This window comes from Sinohyriopsis cumingii, chromosome 11 (assembly GCF_028554795.1).
Source record: "Sinohyriopsis cumingii isolate HCF-2022 chromosome 11, ASM2855479v2, whole genome shotgun sequence".
Lineage (NCBI taxonomy): Eukaryota > Metazoa > Mollusca > Bivalvia > Unionida > Unionidae > Sinohyriopsis > Sinohyriopsis cumingii.
Window position 1 is genome coordinate 4,118,441 of NC_142971.1, and position 19,245 is coordinate 4,137,685.

Consider the following 19,245-nt stretch of genomic DNA (forward strand, 5'->3'; position numbering starts at 1 on the left):
GCCCATTCAGCAGATAGCAAACATCTGCTCACTAATGAACTTAAATGTGAACTGACTGTTAACTTGTTTTTTGTCTTGTTTCAATTCCTCTACATGGGGCATCTTAACAATTAAAGTTCAAAAGTTCAAAGGCTTACAGAAGCTAGAATCCCATGTTGTGTTTTGTTCTTAGTGGCCCATTTTAGTCATTGCTATTAAAATGTGAAATGGTAAATTCCCCTACTTTCTATTTTGTCCTTTCTAGTAAAAAATATCCAGTTTGAAAATGTTTAGGGAGTAATAAAATGGAAAAACCAATGTGCTTCACAGCAACAAAAAAAAAAAAAACAGAAAAATAAACAAGGATATCCTCCAAATTTATAGCCTTTATAACTTCCTTATTTCACCAGCAGAGGTGTCTGTGTGTCTGTGTGTGTGTGTATGTGTCTGTACTAAGTATTTTCTCAGTACAGATTTTTTTTATATACATTTTTTTTATAAAGATCAATCTATTTAAAATAAGCAAATTAAAACCCTGAATTTGTATTGCCTTATAGACTAGCAAAAACTCTACTGTCAAATTAACTCAGAAAGCATTTGGCATAAATTATTAAACTGCTTTGGTTGCAGACCGAATAACTGTTATTATAACTTTGTCTGATTATACCATTACTTCTTGGGGCCCTGAGTGGCTGAGTGGTCTAAAGCACTCTCCATTACGGATCACTGCCATCTCACCTCTGTCTGCGTGGGTTCGAGTCTCAGATTCAGCCAATGTGGGTATGTGAGAAAGCTTGCCAGTAGCTTCTCGTGGGTCGGTGGTTCTTTCCGGGATTTTCCCGGGTTCTTCCTCCACCATTAATACTGGCCGCCATGTATAGCCTATCGTGTGCTGAAAAATGGCATTAAAACATACAACAACAACAACAATCATTACTTCTTCGTATTAACTCCTTACTGTGAAACATTAAACCACTGAATTTCCCAGAAAGCAAATGCCACAGGTACGTGACCTAATATTAATTGTGATTATTTGTGTTTATGTTGATGTCACAAGAATCTATCATGCTAAATCAATTAATTACTTTCTGGTGAATGGGTCCAAACTTTGGTAGGGTATATAGCTCTCTCTCATTATAACACACTTCATTATAATGATTCTAGACATAATGCAGACTCCTGACCAAAATCACACCAATCTATGACTATACTGGTTGAAAGAAAACACGGTAAAAATTAGCCTTATATCTTCATTTCTTTTCCAAAACATCATTATTTAACAAATTTTGATTTTTATGCCACTGTTCTGTATACTACACTATTCTTAATGTAATGCAGTTTGGTACATAATGAGATCAGTGGTTATGGACCCTGACTACTGTGTTATAACAAGGGACAGCTGCAAGTGTTTACATTCATCTCCTTCATTCCTTTCTCTATTTATAATATAGTATACTCAGCTTTTTATCATTTCTTTCTCTATTTAAAATATAGTATACACGGCTATATGCAAGTAATTTTATTTAGTTTTTAATGCCTGAACATGCCTTTAGTGACTCATCTTCAATGTCCTGTGCTTTCTCCTCACCTGCTAAACATGTTAAACACCCCGGAAGTGAAGTGAACCATCAACATATTGCCTATTATATGGGAAGATAACTTGATTGTGGAATAGACCCATTAATGTGCCATAATAATGACCTGTCACCTCAAATTTGATAATCACAAAGGCTTGACATGTTTTATGGAATCTGGAATCTGCTGAAAATGGAAGCAAGCTTAATGCAGATTGTAAATATAATAAAAAGTAGAACCTAAATTCTTAAATTGCACCCTCTACAGAAGGTCCAAGTCTGGAAATTTTAAATACTGAGTCAGGTTTCAAGAGTGTCTCTAGTGGGAATAATATTTATGATCAACATGAGGAATTCAAGCTGCTTTATCAAGACAGGTACTGATGAACAACTTGATGAAATGAGAAACAAATTCATTCATGCCTCCCATTAGAAATTATCCAGAAAATCAATATTTCACCAAGTTTAAAATGAAGTATGATTCATGCAAGGAGTTTTCAAGGACTTCCAAATGTTTTCAAAAAATATTTTAGGTTAAAGAAATTGAACGTTCTCCAAATATTTGATCCAACCAATATTATCCCATTTTATTTATCTATTGACTCTTTGGAAAATATGTAACCAAAAAAATATAAATTTGAAAAAATTATATTTCTTTTCTTTAGAGATACATTTTGTATTCCCTTACATAAATTTTAAGTTTTTGGCCAATTTCAAATAAATTTTTGTGATATTCAAGGACTTTTCAAGGACAAAAATCAAGACAAGAACTTACCTCCTTTTCCTCCTACATTTAGAATTGATGAACCACATTTCAGATCATGTGGATCCCCTCCCCCTGATCCACCATTACCACCATACTCCCGAGGGGTATAGAGGGAACCATAGCTGGGTGGTGATCCTACCACTCTCTGCTCAGCAGCCTGACCCCCTGCAGCACCATTACCACCTCCAGAACCACCTGCACATAAATTGTTTAACCCTCAAGGTTGATATGACCAAGTCTACTCATAAACTTGGCATTTTTTGGCAGATTAAAGTTTTCCTCTACAAAATAATCACAATTAATTTAACAGAAATTTAAAGCCAATAGTGAAACTTTCTAAATATTGGATGAAACATTTCTGAGTTATAACAAACAGTCCTGTGTAGTATGGCATACCATAAAAACAACCTAGGTGTCTAACCATCATTGGTGAGACAAACTTTGATCTCCAGATGTGAATAAGTAATATTTCTCATATAGCCTGAGATGAGACTAGTTCACTATCCTTGCAATCTGAATATGCAATAACTGACCAACAATTGATGACACGTTTGGTGGAGGCTGGCATTTGGTCAACTCTGCCTTTTATGATATAAAATCTCTGAAGCTGATAAGAGTGTACAGGAAAGAGGAACAGCATTAGCATGCAGCTCCGAGCTCCTGTGTTTGATTTCAGTTACTGTGATTTCATCTATTAGGTAAAATGTTTTATTGCTGATTCCAATATTAACTATGAATTTAAAGACCCATTGAGCAAAATGATCCATCTGTTAGTGAAAAAAAACTCAGGATGTATTGTTCCACCAAAAGTATACATGTGAATTTAAGTAGAGACACATGATGTCATTTTTCACAAAACCAAGAAATTTGATATCCGCAAAAAAGTCTGCTAGATAAGTGATCACCATACAAGTCAGTGGATACACATGTATGAAAGTTAGTATATTCAACAACCAACAGTACTGTAAATTGTAGTTGATACACCAGCCACATGTTTAACACATTACCCCTGGAGGTTTTTGTTGAAAAATATTGGGTCCAAAAAATGAGGTTTTTCACTCTGTATTTTGTAGTGCAAATAGAAATTCCAGATTATTTGGTATCATTGTAGAGCTTCATCTGTCTACCTTTCTATAATACCACCCACTTTAGTGTATCATGCATGACCATGACACTACAGAGCTTGGCAGTAGGCTGCTACCTCCATTTTAACTCATCGTTAGGGGTTAATGTGTGAATAGTCCTCTATGTAGACGTTAGTAGGGCTTAGTTGACTATAGAAATTACTGACCCAAGGTTATCAATGGCCTTGTCTTGTTGATTGTGCAGAAACCATTACTTCTTTGAACAAGAGTATAATCTCAGACATTTAGACTCCCAAATTAATAGGTTTCTTTCTTATCATAAATACTAACCATCTATTAAATTTGCTAACAAAACTTGTTCCAAAATCAAGTTTTTTTAATGCATAACTCATTTTTCTCTGCATCTCAATGGTCTTTACCTTTGATTCCAAGGACAGGCATCTAATTTCTTACCATAGGTGCATCCCTCTACAAACTTGGCTCAAGGTATGTGGTACAGAACTAAAGTATACCTTTGGTTAAGGAACATCTCAAGAAGTGAGATTTTGTTTAGAAACCATTTTACATTATTCAGTGACCGTGACTATTGGCCTTTCTTTCCCCAAAATTGATAGGCTTTTATTCTTACCCCAAAGGCAAGTCAATTTATAAAGTCCGGATGAGGTCTGTGATGTAGAACTAATGATATAATGTTAAAACCATTCTTCTTCTTTGAGTCACCTTTAACCAAATCAACAGCCTTTTCCACAAAATGTAGTGAAAGTTCATGCCATAAAAAATTATTGTGCAGAAACAAAAAAAGTCAGAGCTATACATATGTTTTGATGGACAGACATATGTACATATGTACAGACATCATAAAATCATACACTCCACCTATTAGTGGGCATATTAAAATTGAGGATATTGATTTTAATGCTTCTTCTTTGCTTCAAAGCATTACATGAAAATGAACAAACAAAGCAAATTATTGTGAATTCACAAAATTTTATGCTGTACCAATTTTTCTGGATGTAGTTTTTCCCACAAACTACACAAATTAAAGAATAAAAGAATGAGCTTTCTGTGGAAGCAACAGAACCCTCAATCCATGAATTTAAGTACAGGCAAAATACCCTTTTCTCATACAACCACAAATGATACCCATGAAAATAACTCAATTCAAAGTATGAAGACAGAAAAGAATGGTTATAAATGATATTATCAAAACAGAGTATTGCAAGCAAGCAAGAATATGCACATGTGTCTGGAGCTATGTGTAAGACTAGAACACAACAGTCAATGAAAATTACTGTGTCTGGAGCTATGTGTAAAACTAGAACACAACAATCAATGAAAATTACTGTGTCTGGAGCTATGTGTAAGACTAGAACACAACAGTCAATGAAAATTACTGTATCTGGAGCTATGTGTAAGACTAGAACACAACAGTCAATGATAATTACTGTGTCTGGAGCTATGTGTAAGACTAGAACACAACAGTCAATGAAAATTACTGTGTCTGGAGCTATGTGTAAAACTAGAACACAACAATAAATGAAAATTACTGTGTCTGGAGCTATGTGTAAAACTAGAACACAACAATAAATGAAAATTACTGTGTCTGGAGCTATGTGTAAGACTAGAACACAACAGTCAATGAAAATTACTGTATCTAGAGCTATGTGTAAGACTAGAACACAACAGTCAATGATAATTACTGTGTCTGGAGCTATGTGTAAGACTAGAACACAACAGTCAATGAAAATTACTGTGTCTGGAGCTATGTGTAAAACTAGAACACAACAATCAATGAAAATTACTGTGTCTGGAGCTATGCGTAAGACTAGAACACAACAGTCAATGAAAATTACTGTGTCTGGAGCTATGCGTAAGACTAGAACACAACAGTCAATGAAAATTACTGTGTCTGGAGCTATGTGTAAGACTAGAACACAACAGTCAATGAAAATTACTGTGTTTGGAACTATGTGTAAGAATAGAACACAACAGTCAATGAAAATTACTGTGTCTGGGGCTATGTGTAAGACTAGAACACAACAATAAATGAAAACTACTGTGCTTCAACTAAAGACTATCAGTACAACAACACAATACAGGCCACAACAAGCACATCAACACTTTCAGCATTGGACTTAATTTGTTTTTCCACTAAAGTTTATACAGAATTTTTTTTATTAGGACTTGTGTCTGTAATTCCTGGATTATTTTGGGATTTAATTCACTGACTGTAAGTTCTTTTGTTTTAATTTTCACTTTGTATTCTAGAGAAATAAGATATTTGTTGAATTTTACAAACATTGTTGCTTTTCACTCTTTTCTGTTACTTATTTCAAGAGCATAGACTCATAACATCTGTTTAATGTAACTCATATAAGTTCTAAAGACTCCAAAATGTGAAGTGTGTTTTCAAAGTCTAAGTATTTTATGCAACTATGGTCTGATAATTATATATTTAATCTACCTCCTCTAATAGTGGATATTCCACTCTGATAGATGTCTGACATGGCTCGTCCACTGGTGTCAATAACTCCAGCTATATCTACCTGGATGGTGTCTGCTGATACTTCCAACCAGGGTGTCTGAAAAGAAGCATAATGTAATGTGTAGTTACATTTGGAATGTTAGCATCATCACCAAAATCAACTAATTCTAGAACAACTTAATTAAAAGATTCTAAAGGATATAAATTAAAGAGTCCAGACTACCATGCATACTCATAGATTAGTCACATGTTTTATCTCTGAAAGATCAGTAGAAAACATGGAGTGAAATCTATCTTGTCAGCACAGCCAAACTTCCAAATGATGATAACTGTACACTGTCACTGATATGTTACCAAAAATTGTGCTCTTCTCTAATTTTATTGTGTATTTATCAATACAATAAACATTACAATAAATAATAAGACTTCCAACTATTAGACCACAACAAAATGATCTTTTCTTTTTGCTTTTTTGATTATGTTGAATGCAGTCAAGTGGTTTCACACACCTTACAAGCTGTTCAAAATCCATACTCTGATGATCTTTATTTTAGTAATAATAGATTTGATGCAATCTTTGTACAAACTGAGAACTAGCAAGTTGAAACACTGCATTATTTCCAAAGCACAATTCTTTCATGCATGTAAACCTCTCAGAAAGCTTGCCACTACTGACCTGAGATCATAGGTCTTATTGATCGAATTGCATTTCATCCTCCATTTAAATAAAACCAGTCAGCATTTGGGTTTTGTTTTAACCTTGTAAGGCATTGTAATTTTGTATTGCCATGGACAGGACAGAGGATGACTAACTGTATGATGAATTCAATGGTGACAAGCAAAAAGGGCAATTTTGTATTGTCATAGACAGGACAGAGGATGACTAACTGTATGATGAACTCAATGGTGACAAGCAAAAAGGGCAATTTTGTACTGCCATAGACAGGACAGAGGATGACTAACTGTATGATGAATTCAACGGTGACAAGCAAAAAGGGCAATTTTGTACTGCCATAGACAGGACAGAGGATGACTAACTGTATGATGAATTCAACGGTGACAAGCAAAAAGGGCAATTTTGTACTGCCATAGACAGGACAGAGGATGACTAACTGTATGATGAATTCAATGGTGACAAGCAAAAAGGGCAATTTTGTATTGTCATAGACAGGACAGAGGATGACTAACTGTATGATGAATTCAATGGTGACAAGCAAAAAGGGCAATTTTGTATTGTCATAGACAGGACAGAGGATGACTAACTGTATGATGAACTCAATGGTGACAAGCAAAAAGGGCAATTTTGTACTGCCATAGACAGGACAGAGGATGACTAACTGTATGATGAATTCAACGGTGACAAGCAAAAAGGGCAATTTTGTACTGCCATAGACAGGACAGAGGATGACTAACTGTATGATGAATTCAACGGTGACAAGCAAAAAGGGCAAGGTGGGCTAATTACTCATCATTAAACTCAAAACTGATCTAAAACTGTGGATAACTGTTCACAAGTCAATTAAATGCATATTCTATGTCAATTAAAGTCTATAACCCTATTGAATTTATAAATATATATTGCTATGGAGTTCATCAGTTACTACTTTTGGACATTATTTTGAAGTTTTTATGTAAACCTACACAAATGATGAGTATGTTAGAACAAAAGAATACTGTATTTACCACATATGTTGGGCCACGATAAAATAATTATTTTTTTTCTTGTCCCAGAACTTAATGGTGAAACAATTTTTCACTTTGGTCATATGTCCCAAGACTTAAGAAATGAAATAAATTTGTATTGCATTTGTGCTTGCCCCCCACCCACTGCACGTTGCAATAAAATAGATATAAAAATTCCTTAATTGATAATAAAAAGAAAAAAACTAACCTTGTGTTGTTATCATTTATTCCTTTTTTCAACATGAGCATTAAAGAATAAAGTATTTCCATGAAATCCATATAAGTGGCATAGGCTTCCATACTGTAGTGTGTATCAATTATGTTCGATACCACACACCACATTGTTCATTGACATGAACATTGAGAAACAATTGTGTGTGGTTGTGCTCAAAAGTTTGAACATGTTATCCGATCGAAAACTGGAGCCTACAAAATCGCAAACAAGAAGGAAATAGTCAACTGATATCTTGAAGATGCCATACACACATGACACGGTGTTGGGTGGAAAATAATCAAGATTAAATTATATCCAGGTCTACTGTATGACAGTATCTTGCAAATAAAAATTGTCATTTGAAAACACATTCACTTGAGTGCAAGTGACAATCTTTTTTCACCAGCTCGGGTTACAAAATTATCCTTACTATTTGCCCGCGGACATCAATGCTCCTTTGTATTAATTGTAACCACATATGCCAAGCACATAGAAGCCATGGTGGTGAATAAACACGACTGGCAGCAAGCAGTTAACTCCTTCTTTGAACCAACCGACAGGACATATTTTATTACAAAGCAAGCTGATCTCAGAAGCTGACTTTGGTTACTTTTTTTTGTAAAGGATATCAATACAAAGGTTATTTTATTGCAAAGCAAGCTGACATCGGAATCTGACTATGGATTCTGTGAAGCGAACTGATTTTGTTTTTTTTTGGAATATACAAAGACTGCCAAGATATGGAAGTAAACTTGGGTTCATTTTCAACTGTATTCATGGGAATTTTGAAAATAAATTGAAACAATGGAACAACTTTTAAAGTGACACAATATTGTGCTTTGTGCACAGATGGCTATGATCCAGCAATATTTGGAGAAAATAAAATCATGTGATGAATTCGCGAAGGCCAGAAGAGAAGCAAACGATTTCACAAACGAGAGGGAAATAATCAACCGATATATTGAAGACAACTGTCATTCATGCATGGCACGGTGTTAGGTACAAAAGAGCCAAGGTTAATTTATATCCAGGTCTACTGTATGACAGTACCTCGCAAATAAAAATCATTATTTGAAAACACATTCACTTGAGTGCAAGTGACAATCTTTTTGCCGGCGCAGGTTACAAAAGTATCATTATTATTTACCTGCAGACATCTGTGCACCTTTGTATTAATTATTACTAAAAAATGCCAAGCACATAGAAGCCCTGGTGGTAAATAAACACAACTGGCAGCCAGCAGAAAACTTCTTCTTTGAACTTACCAACAGGACATCAGAGACAAAGGTTATTTTTATTACAAAGCAAGCCGATGTCGAAAGCTGACTTTGGACTCGGAAGCTGATTATTTTTAAAAGGATGTCAATATAAAGGTTATTTTATTGCAAAGCAAGCTGACCTCAGAAGCCGACTATGGATTCTTTCAAGTGTGCCGATTTTTTATTTTTTAGCTTTGAATATACAAAGACGGCCGAGATATGGAAGCTAACTTTGGTTCCTTTTCACCACTATTCACGAAACTTTTGAAAATAAAGTGAAACAATGGAACAATTTTTAAAGTTACACAGTATAGTGCTTCGTGTGCAAACATCGATGACCCAGCATCATCCAGAAGATTTGGAGAAAATAAAATCACGTGATGAATTCGTGAAGGCCAAAAGAGAAACAGATCATTTTGCAGACAATATGATCATTAACATGGATAAAACTCTAGTGTACTTTGATCGCATTCCTGGATGGACTGATGATAAGATGGGCATCATAAGTGTGAGAATTAGCAAGGCTGGTGCAGATTTGAAAAAATCTGACTTTTGTCTGTGCAGTTTCCGCTTCAGGTGGTGTGTTGCTTCTAACAATTTTTCACGGTATGAGAAAGCTAAAAAAAATATTCATGTACCAAAAGAATAGATCGTATGTGTGCAGGAGAAGGGTTGTGTTGATGAGATGCTGCTGCAATGGATTGAAGAGTTTCATCTCAAATACACAGTTTTATATTTTTTTAAATAAAATTTCAGTTGGAGTGCAATTTCTGACATGTAATTTTCGAATGATTTAAAGGGTGTCCCATAACTTACAACTTGAAAAAAACAATGTGTCCCAGAACATAAAATGCACGAAAAAATTACTTTTAAAATTAATTTATGGTGTCCCAACAAATATGGTGTCCCAACATATACGGTAAATACAGTAAGCACAATAGGTGAACTTGATTCCAAGATGATAATGGCTGATACACTTTTAAAGTACAGGTATAATCTGCTAATTATCCAATATATACTTTTTGGTTGAAAAAGAAATTAACTGTGTTAGCAAGCATGGACAGACAGCTTGACAAATTATCAAACACATCCTGATGAAACCAAATTGTGTCAATACTACAAGAACATAACACATTAACCCCTGGAGATTTTTGTCGTTTTCACCTGAAATTCAAGTAGGAAACACATTTTGAAAGCTATTTCTGAATGCATCCAAAAACACCAAATACCAGGTGTTATCTTTCAATAACATACTGCCTAGTTGTGTTAGAAACATTGTTTTTCATTGGCTCTTTGGCTCGCACATGAGCAGAAGGGTAAAAGTTGCAGTTCTTTTTTTTTTGTTGCTAAATAGACCCATTATTTTTGGATCGAGACCACTCTTTATTCCAAATGCTCATCTTATCCTATTTCTTGCAAAGGTTCATCTGTCTGTTTGCAGTTCATACCAGTTTGACTTAGATATGAGACCAAAAAGTCTAAGATCTGGACACAAAATTGGATTCTAACCATGGGCCAATTTTGGATAGAAAAAAATCGATTCCAAAAATTGAGGTTTTTCCCTCTGTATTTTGTAGTGCAACTAGAAATTCCAGATTATTTAGTATCATTGTAGAGCTACATCTGTCTATCTTTCTATAATACCACCCACTTTAGTGTATCATGAATGGCCATGATGCTACAGAGCTCGGCAGTAGGCTACTACCTCCTGGCACGTTAATGCGTTAACAAGGATTTTTTAATTTTTTTACAAATCGTCAAGGAATGGCGAAATTTTTAATTTATGTGCAATGTTAATGCACAAGTGATTAAATATGCAAGGGATATTCAGATTTAGTGATGTCATCAAAATGCACCCATTAACACATTAACCGAGGTTTTTGTCGTTTTCACCTGAAATTCGAGTAGGAAACATATTTTGAAAGCTATTTCTGAATGCGTCCAAAAACACCAAATCCCAAATAATCTTTCAATAACATACTGCCTAGTTGTGTTAGCTACATCTGTCTACCTTTCTATAATACCACCCACTTTAGTGTATCATGCATGACCATGACGCTACCGAGCTCGGCAGTAGGCGGCTACCTCCTTCCACATTAACTCGTCGCAAGGGGTTACTGTGTTAAATAATGTAAATACTGGTTTAACTGACCTCAATTCTGCTTCCAGAGTGCAGCCTCAACAGTTTATCTATCTGAAGACTCAATGAGGGTTTGTGTTCATTCAAATAAGAAGATGACAGGATACCATCAGCATAAATCTCAAGAGACTCCAGTCCAAAGTGCAGTAGATCATGGTTCCTGTAGTGGCCCTGTTGCAGAACAAAATCCATTTAATAGATTGCCTATAAGGTTATGGATTTCTATTAAACTTGAAATCTGACAAAAAGTAGCAATTAATCTCACACTTTTCTCTGCTATTCATTACTAGCATCATTACCTGTCAAACATCGTTACGCCAGCCTTTCCAGCTTAAGTTCGTCATTTTCTCTGGGTGCAAGGACTTGCATCATGACACCTGCATGTACACACATGCCCTAATGGTAGGCAAGTATGGTCAGGATACTTACCCCCCCACCATTAATTGTGTTCTTCAGCTAAAATTGCACTCATTAACCAATGTGTAATGGATGGATGGATGGATGAACAAAGAAGCTTAACACTACAACCCCAGTGACTGCAATGGTATCTAATGTTAAGTCCATGCAACAGGAATCTAAAACAAAGTCAAGTACCAGGATATTATTTTTGTTATCTATGGAAAAGACTACTCATCCAAGGTGACTTTAGCACGGGTATTGTGTTTTGTCTATCATGCCAACAGAATTTAACTGTGGGCCATAAAACAATAAATATAACACAGTTACCAATCTGTTTGCTTCATTGTTTAAAAGAACCTCAATACATGAGTTTTATTTCATATCAAGAAAAATGGTATAAAGGGACTTGCTAGGAGACATATCAGAGAGGCTGACCCAGTCTGGTCTGGGTGGAATTCAAACCCACTCTTCTGGTTGCAAGTCCTGCATGCAAACCACTAAGCAACCGTGGCTCCTGGTCACCAATCGATACCAATACTACTGAATTCCATTGCTAATGTGAATAGGTTTGACTTCTTAAAAAGGATATCTGCATGGATGAATGGATATGTTTCTTCTTACAAAAATTAATAACAAATCCTTGCAATCTGGTCTAATGATCAAACCAGAAACTCAAACATAGTACCTGTTATAATCATGAAAGCTAATTGCCAGATTGAAACAAATTACCACATTATAACCTAATACAAATCAATAACTCTCACTCAAAACTATCATATAAATAGTATTTACCTGGTTTAAACCTTTCCATACTAGTATAAACCTATGGCTGTTAATTACCTTATTTCCTATAAAGAAGTTAACTCCTCGTCCAACAGAAAGTTTTCTAACACCATCAATGATGCCATCCATGTAGATTGTTTTATAAGTTAGATCAGTGAGCTGGATATCTGAATAGAAAAAAGATAATACATTCTCAGACCATCCTCATTACTTTTTTATGTGCAAAACAAGTGCTGCTTAAGTTACTGCATGGTACAATAATAATCTATAGTAAATTCTGGGATGTTATTACTTCAGTTAAGTAAAAATATTAAGCTAAACAAACATAACACAAAACACACACACCCTCCCAACAAATAAACCCCACTAAATATTTTTCTGCTCAAAATGATGACATGCCATAATTTATATTACTTTGCTGATCTGAATATCATTTTCTACTGCTTGGAGAAAAACGACAAATTTCATCATAAAATTAAAAATTATTATTCCAACCATAAGTAAATATACAAAATGATATTTAGTGTTTCTATTCAAATTATCACATTTTATTCAAAGTTCTTTATTAGGATCCCTTAGACATTCCTTATTTTGTTTATATATGTAATTTTAAGGTCAACAAGAATCAAACAAGAAAATAACAATAAGCACATAGAATTCTGGTTTATTACTTGACTAACAGAACATAAATAATTATCTAGGAAACATATAAAAACTTAAGGGTATTTCAGCCCATTTAGCCTGGTGACCTCTATAAAGACACCTAATACAACTAACAGGAAACCTTTCTTGATTGATATAAGTCTTACATACGTGTAAGTATAATGGAGTATCTTTGAGATCTCAGACAGAGAGGATGTGGAGTATTTCTGTCTGATGATTAACTCTTGGATATTTAGATACATCCAACTACTAAAACTTACCCTAACCCAACCCCCACCCCTGCATGGCCTTCTAATTATTCCCTGTATCAACAGTTATATAAATGCATGGTTATTATGTAAACAGAGCTGACATCAAAGCCTACCAGCTGGGAGAGTAATGTTGGAACCATCATAGACCCTGAAAGATGCTGGAAATGGAACATCCCCATCCTCTATAATGATATTCTGATCCACTGAGGTGTGCAGCATCCCTGTCTTGTCTCCATGGAAATTACGAATGGTTATCTGAACAGGTGCCTGTGTCATGTTCCTGAATGCCAAATGTCCCTTACCAAGAATGTTGACATGGTCAAAGGTCATGGTACTGTTTGTGTCATCATGATAGGTTATAATATAGGTTCTCATGCTGTCTTGAAGTTTATTAGTGATGTACTGGTTTCTGGGAGAGTAACCATTATTGTCAATGGTGACAGTAGTTATGTTACCACCTGAACCATTAGGGACCATGGTAAAGACAGTTCCTGATCCACCCTGTTCATAAAATCCCTTTCCTCCATAGGTTTTGTATTCCCCTCTATAGTGATAGGAGTTTGTGGCATAAACAGCAATTCTTCCTCCTCCACCTCCTCCACCAACAACCTAAAACAGAACACCATAATTTACCATGTGGGTTTTTTTACCCTTGTTAAGGAATAATCAACTTTATATTAATGGCTGAAAAATGCAAATAAGAATAACAACTTATAGACAAATTCTAATATCCTTTGTAATATTTGCACTAATTAGGCACTCACACTATAAGGCCCTTCATTATGACTTGGTTCCTGTTATAAGACATGCATGGACATTAAGCCCATTTCATTATGATTTGGTTCCTGTTATAAGACATGCATGGACATTAAGCCCATTTCATTATGATTTGGTTCCTGTTATAAGACATGCATGAACATTAAGCCCATTTCATTATAACTTGGTTCCTGTTATAAGACATGCATGGACATTAAGCCCATTTCATTATAACTTGGTTCCTGTTATAAGACATGCATGAACATTAAGCCCATTTCATTATAACTTGGTTCCTGTTATAAGACATGCATGGACATTAAGCCCATTTCATTATGATTTGGTTCCTGTTATAAGACATACATGAACATTAAGCCCATTTCATTATAACTTGGTTCCTGTTATAAGACATGCATGAACATTAAGCCCATTTCATTATGATTTGGTTCCTGTTATAAGACATGCATGAACATTAAGCCCATTTCATTATAACTTGGTTCCTGTTATAAGACATGCATGGACATTAAGCCCATTTCATTATGATTTGGTTCCTGTTATAAGACATACATGAACATTAAGCCCATTTCATTATAACTTGGTTCCTGTTATAAGACATACATGAACATTAAGCCCATTTCATTATAACTTGGTTCCTGTTATAAGACATACATGAACATTAAGCCCATTTCATTATAACTTGGTTCCTGTTATAAGACATGCATGAACATTAAGCCCATTTCATTATAACTTGGTTCCTGTTATAAGACATACATGAACATTAAGCCCATTTCATTATAACTTGGTTCCTGTTATAAGACATACATGAACATAAGGCCCATTTCATTATAACTTGGTTCCTGTTATAAGACATACATGAACATTAAGCCCATTTCATTATAACTTGGTTCCTGTTATAAGACATGCATGAACATTAAGCCCATTTCATTATAACTTGGTTCCTGTTATAAGACATGCATGAACATTAAGCCCATTTCATTATAACTTGGTTCCTGTTATAAGACATGCATGGACATTAAGCCCATTTCATTATAACTTGGTTCCTGTTATAAGACATGCATGGACATTAAGCCCATTTCATTATGACTTGGTTCCTGTTATAAGACATGCATGGACATTAAGCCCATTTCATTATGACTTGGTTCCTGTTATAAGACATGCATGGACATTAAGCCCATTTCATTATGATTTGGTTCCTGTTATAAGACATGCATGGACATTAAGCCCATTTCATTATGACTTGGTTCCTGTTATAAGACATGCATGGACATTAAGCCCATTTCATTATGACTTGGTTCCTGTTATAAGACATGCATGGACATTAAGCCCATTTCATTATAACTTGGTTCCTGTTATAAGACATGCATGGACATTAAGCCCATTTCATTATGACTTGGTTCCTGTTATAAGACATACATGAACATTAAGCCCATTTCATTATGATTTGGTTCCTGTTATAAGACATGCATGAACATTAAGCCCATTTCATTATGACTTGGTTCCTGTTATAAGACATGCATGGACATTAAGCCCATTTCATTATGATTTGGTTCCTGTTATAAGACATACATGAACATTAAGCCCATTTCATTATAACTTGGTTCCTGTTATAAGACATACATGAACATTAAGCCCATTTCATTATAACTTGGTTCCTGTTATAAGACATGCATGAACATTAAGCCCATTTCATTATGACTTGGTTCCTGTTATAAGACATGCATGGACATTAAGCCCATTTCATTATGATTTGGTTCCTGTTATAAGACATGCATGAACATTAAGCCCATTTCATTATGACTTGGTTCCTGTTATAAGACATGCATGGACATTAAGCCCATTTCATTATGATTTGGTTCCTGTTATAAGACATACATGAACATTAAGCCCATTTCATTATAACTTGGTTCCTGTTATAAGACATACATGAACATTAAGCCCATTTCATTATAACTTGGTTCCTGTTATAAGACATGCATGAACATTAAGCCCATTTCATTATGACTTGGTTCCTGTTATAAGACATGCATGGACATTAAGCCCATTTCATTATGACTTGGTTCCTGTTATAAGACATGCATGGACATTAAGCCCATTTCATTATGATTTGGTTCCTGTTATAAGACATGCATGGACATTAAGCCCATTTCATTATGACTTGGTTCCTGTTATAAGACATGCATGAACATTAAGCCCATTTCATTATGACTTGGTTCCTGTTATAAGACATACATGAACATTAAGCCCATTTCATTATAACTTGGTTCCTGTTATAAGACATGCATGAACATTAAGCCCATTTCATTATGACTTGGTTCCTGTTATAAGACATGCATGGACATTAAGCCCATTTCATTATGACTTGGTTCCTGTTATAAGACATGCATGGACATTAAGCCCATTTCATTATGATTTGGTTCCTGTTATAAGACATGCATGAACATTAAGCCCATTTCATTATGACTTGGTTCCTGTTATAAGACATGCATGGACATTAAGCCCATTTCATTATGATTTGGTTCCTGTTATAAGACATACATGAACATTAAGCCCATTTCATTATAACTTGGTTCCTGTTATAAGACATACATGAACATTAAGCCCATTTCATTATAACTTGGTTCCTGTTATAAGACATGCATGAACATTAAGCCCATTTCATTATGACTTGGTTCCTGTTATAAGACATGCATGGACATTAAGCCCATTTCATTATGACTTGGTTCCTGTTATAAGACATGCATGGACATTAAGCCCATTTCATTATGATTTGGTTCCTGTTATAAGACATGCATGGACATTAAGCCCATTTCATTATGACTTGGTTCCTGTTATAAGACATACATGAACATTAAGCCCATTTCATTATGATTTGGTTCCTGTTATAAGACATGCATGGACATTAAGCCCATTTCATTATGACTTGGTTCCTGTTATAAGACATGCATGAACATTAAGCCCATTTCATTATGACTTGGTTCCTGTTATAAGACATACATGAACATTAAGCCCATTTCATTATGACTTGGTTCCTGTTATAAGACATACATGAACATTAAGCCCATTTCATTATGACTTGGTTCCTGTTATAAGACATACATGGACATTAAGCCCATTTCATTATGACTTGGTTCCTGTTATAAGACATGCATGGACATTAAGCCCATTTCATTAAGTGCATACCTGCCATATTCCCAGACAGTACTGAATGGTTTGGGGGACTCAAAAAGTGTTTTGCAGTCCAAGAGGGGTAGGAATGAGTGCGCATGACCTAAAAACAATATCTAACTGAGAATAAGTTATCTTCTCATATCAGCTGATTTAAAATTAATGGAAATTCAAATCTAATTAAAAAAACATCTGTTTTCCTTTAAATATTCAATATACTTACAAACCCAAAATAACTGGTACATTTATTATAGCTTTGTCCAAAAGCATCACCACACACATGTGCAAACACTACCACACAAGACATCAAATCATTTTTTTCCCAAAGATACCAAGTTTCTATCTTTAAAATCCATTGGACAGTGGAATATTTTCTTAAATAGCTACATTTTTTGCTGCTCTCAATAATTCAGGAAGGAAATGTGAGGGTAATACAAATGTCATTCATGTTCATCTTGTCACTCATTTGTGAATGGATGGTACTGTTGTTAAAACTTTCCTGAAAATCTTGTTGAATTTTTCTCATCTTACAAAATGATCTTTCTACATCTGGATTGCAGTGATGGAGTGGCAAATATTGGTAGGTGTTGTTGAATTAAAACAAAATGTTATACACTCCAGCACTGACCAATGGTCAAATGGTGCTTGCAGTGTATGTATATAATAAAATAAGGTCCCTTACTGCTGTGCTTCACAAAGTCAAACTCCATCCAGGAATGCAGAAATTTAGTTTTGCTGGGCTCTGTTCATTTTACAGATGGTTCAACTTTTCCTAAATGAAAGTGGCATTTCAACATTTTCTGTTGAAAAATGAACCACACTTGTACATTATTCTGACTAGTGAAATAATTGTGCTTTGTATTGAATCTGTACAGTACAATCTGACTTCAAAGAACATTGCAGTTGATCACAAACTTGCCAATAATTTTCAATAATGATAGTTTAAACATTCTCATTCAAAGTAAAAACAAGTAATAGCTTTTGCTCTTCAACACACATGACTATGCCTAACTCTAACAAATTGGGCTGTTCTGCTTAGTGTACCTTACCAATACAAATTAGCCTAATCGGCTCTCCCATGGCAGTGGTCAAAAAGGACTTACACTTTAGCTATTCTCAACCAATTAAGTAATCTGTGAAATGGTGGCTGCTAATGCTAATGTTTGCTAGTTAATGTGGCAGGAGGTAGTAGCCTACTGCCAAGCTCTGTAGCATCATGGTCATGCATGATACACTAAAGTGGGTGGTATTATAGAAAGGTAGACAGATGTAGCTGTACAATGATACCAAATAATCTGGAATATCTAGTTGCATTACAAAATACAGAGAAAAAAAAACTCTATTTTTGGACCCAAATTTTTTTCTAACCAAAATTCGCTCATGGTTGGAATCCGATTTTGTGTCTGGATTTTAGACTTTTTGGTCTCAGATCTGAGGCAATCTGGTATGAACAAGATGAGCATTGGGAAAAAAAAGTGGTCTTGATACAACAAAAAAAATAATACAAAAAAAAAAATTGTACCCTTCTGCTCATGCGCGAGCCAAATAGCCAATGAAAAATGATGTTTCTAACACAACTAGGCATTATGTTATTGGAAGATCACCTGGAAATTGGTGTTTTAGGATGTATTTAGAAATAGCTTTCAAAATGTGTTTCGTACTATAATTAAAGACGAAAACGACAAAACTTCCAGGGGTTAAACACACTACATCCTTCAAACATTTATAGCTGTGGTCAAAAAACTTTTTTCCCCCTCCTGAGGTATACTGAATCTTACGTTTTTAGCAGTCAAAAATCATGTTCGGTCATGTTATGGTATGTATATAAGTGGTAGAATTATATGTATCATATGGTTCTCATAGACATTTTTATAATGAGGGGTTTACTGTATTTTTTTAATTTTACAAAATTTTAGTAGAAGGGAAAGAGACACTGTCTTTTCTGTAAAATGTTTTTAAATCACTGTCAGAGGCAGAGCCATGACAGCATGACAACAGACAAGATAACTTTTTCTCAATTCTGAA

The 19,245-nt window shown here is 34.8% G+C and overlaps 1 protein-coding gene across 1 annotated transcript in view; it reads right to left on the minus strand.

Moving 5' to 3' along the window:
- LOC149787541 (uncharacterized) overlaps positions 1-19,245 on the minus strand; it is a 591,304-nt gene that overhangs the window by 340,321 nt on the left and 231,738 nt on the right. Inside the window, exons 54-58 of the mRNA XM_089975575.1 lie at positions 13,395-13,890; positions 12,425-12,534; positions 11,198-11,356; positions 5,869-5,986; positions 2,329-2,514 (exon numbers count right to left, since the gene is read on the minus strand). Coding sequence (XP_089831701.1) covers positions 2,329-2,514; positions 5,869-5,986; positions 11,198-11,356; positions 12,425-12,534; positions 13,395-13,890 — 1,069 coding nt within the window. The remainder of the gene's footprint in view (positions 1-2,328; positions 2,515-5,868; positions 5,987-11,197; positions 11,357-12,424; positions 12,535-13,394; positions 13,891-19,245) is intronic.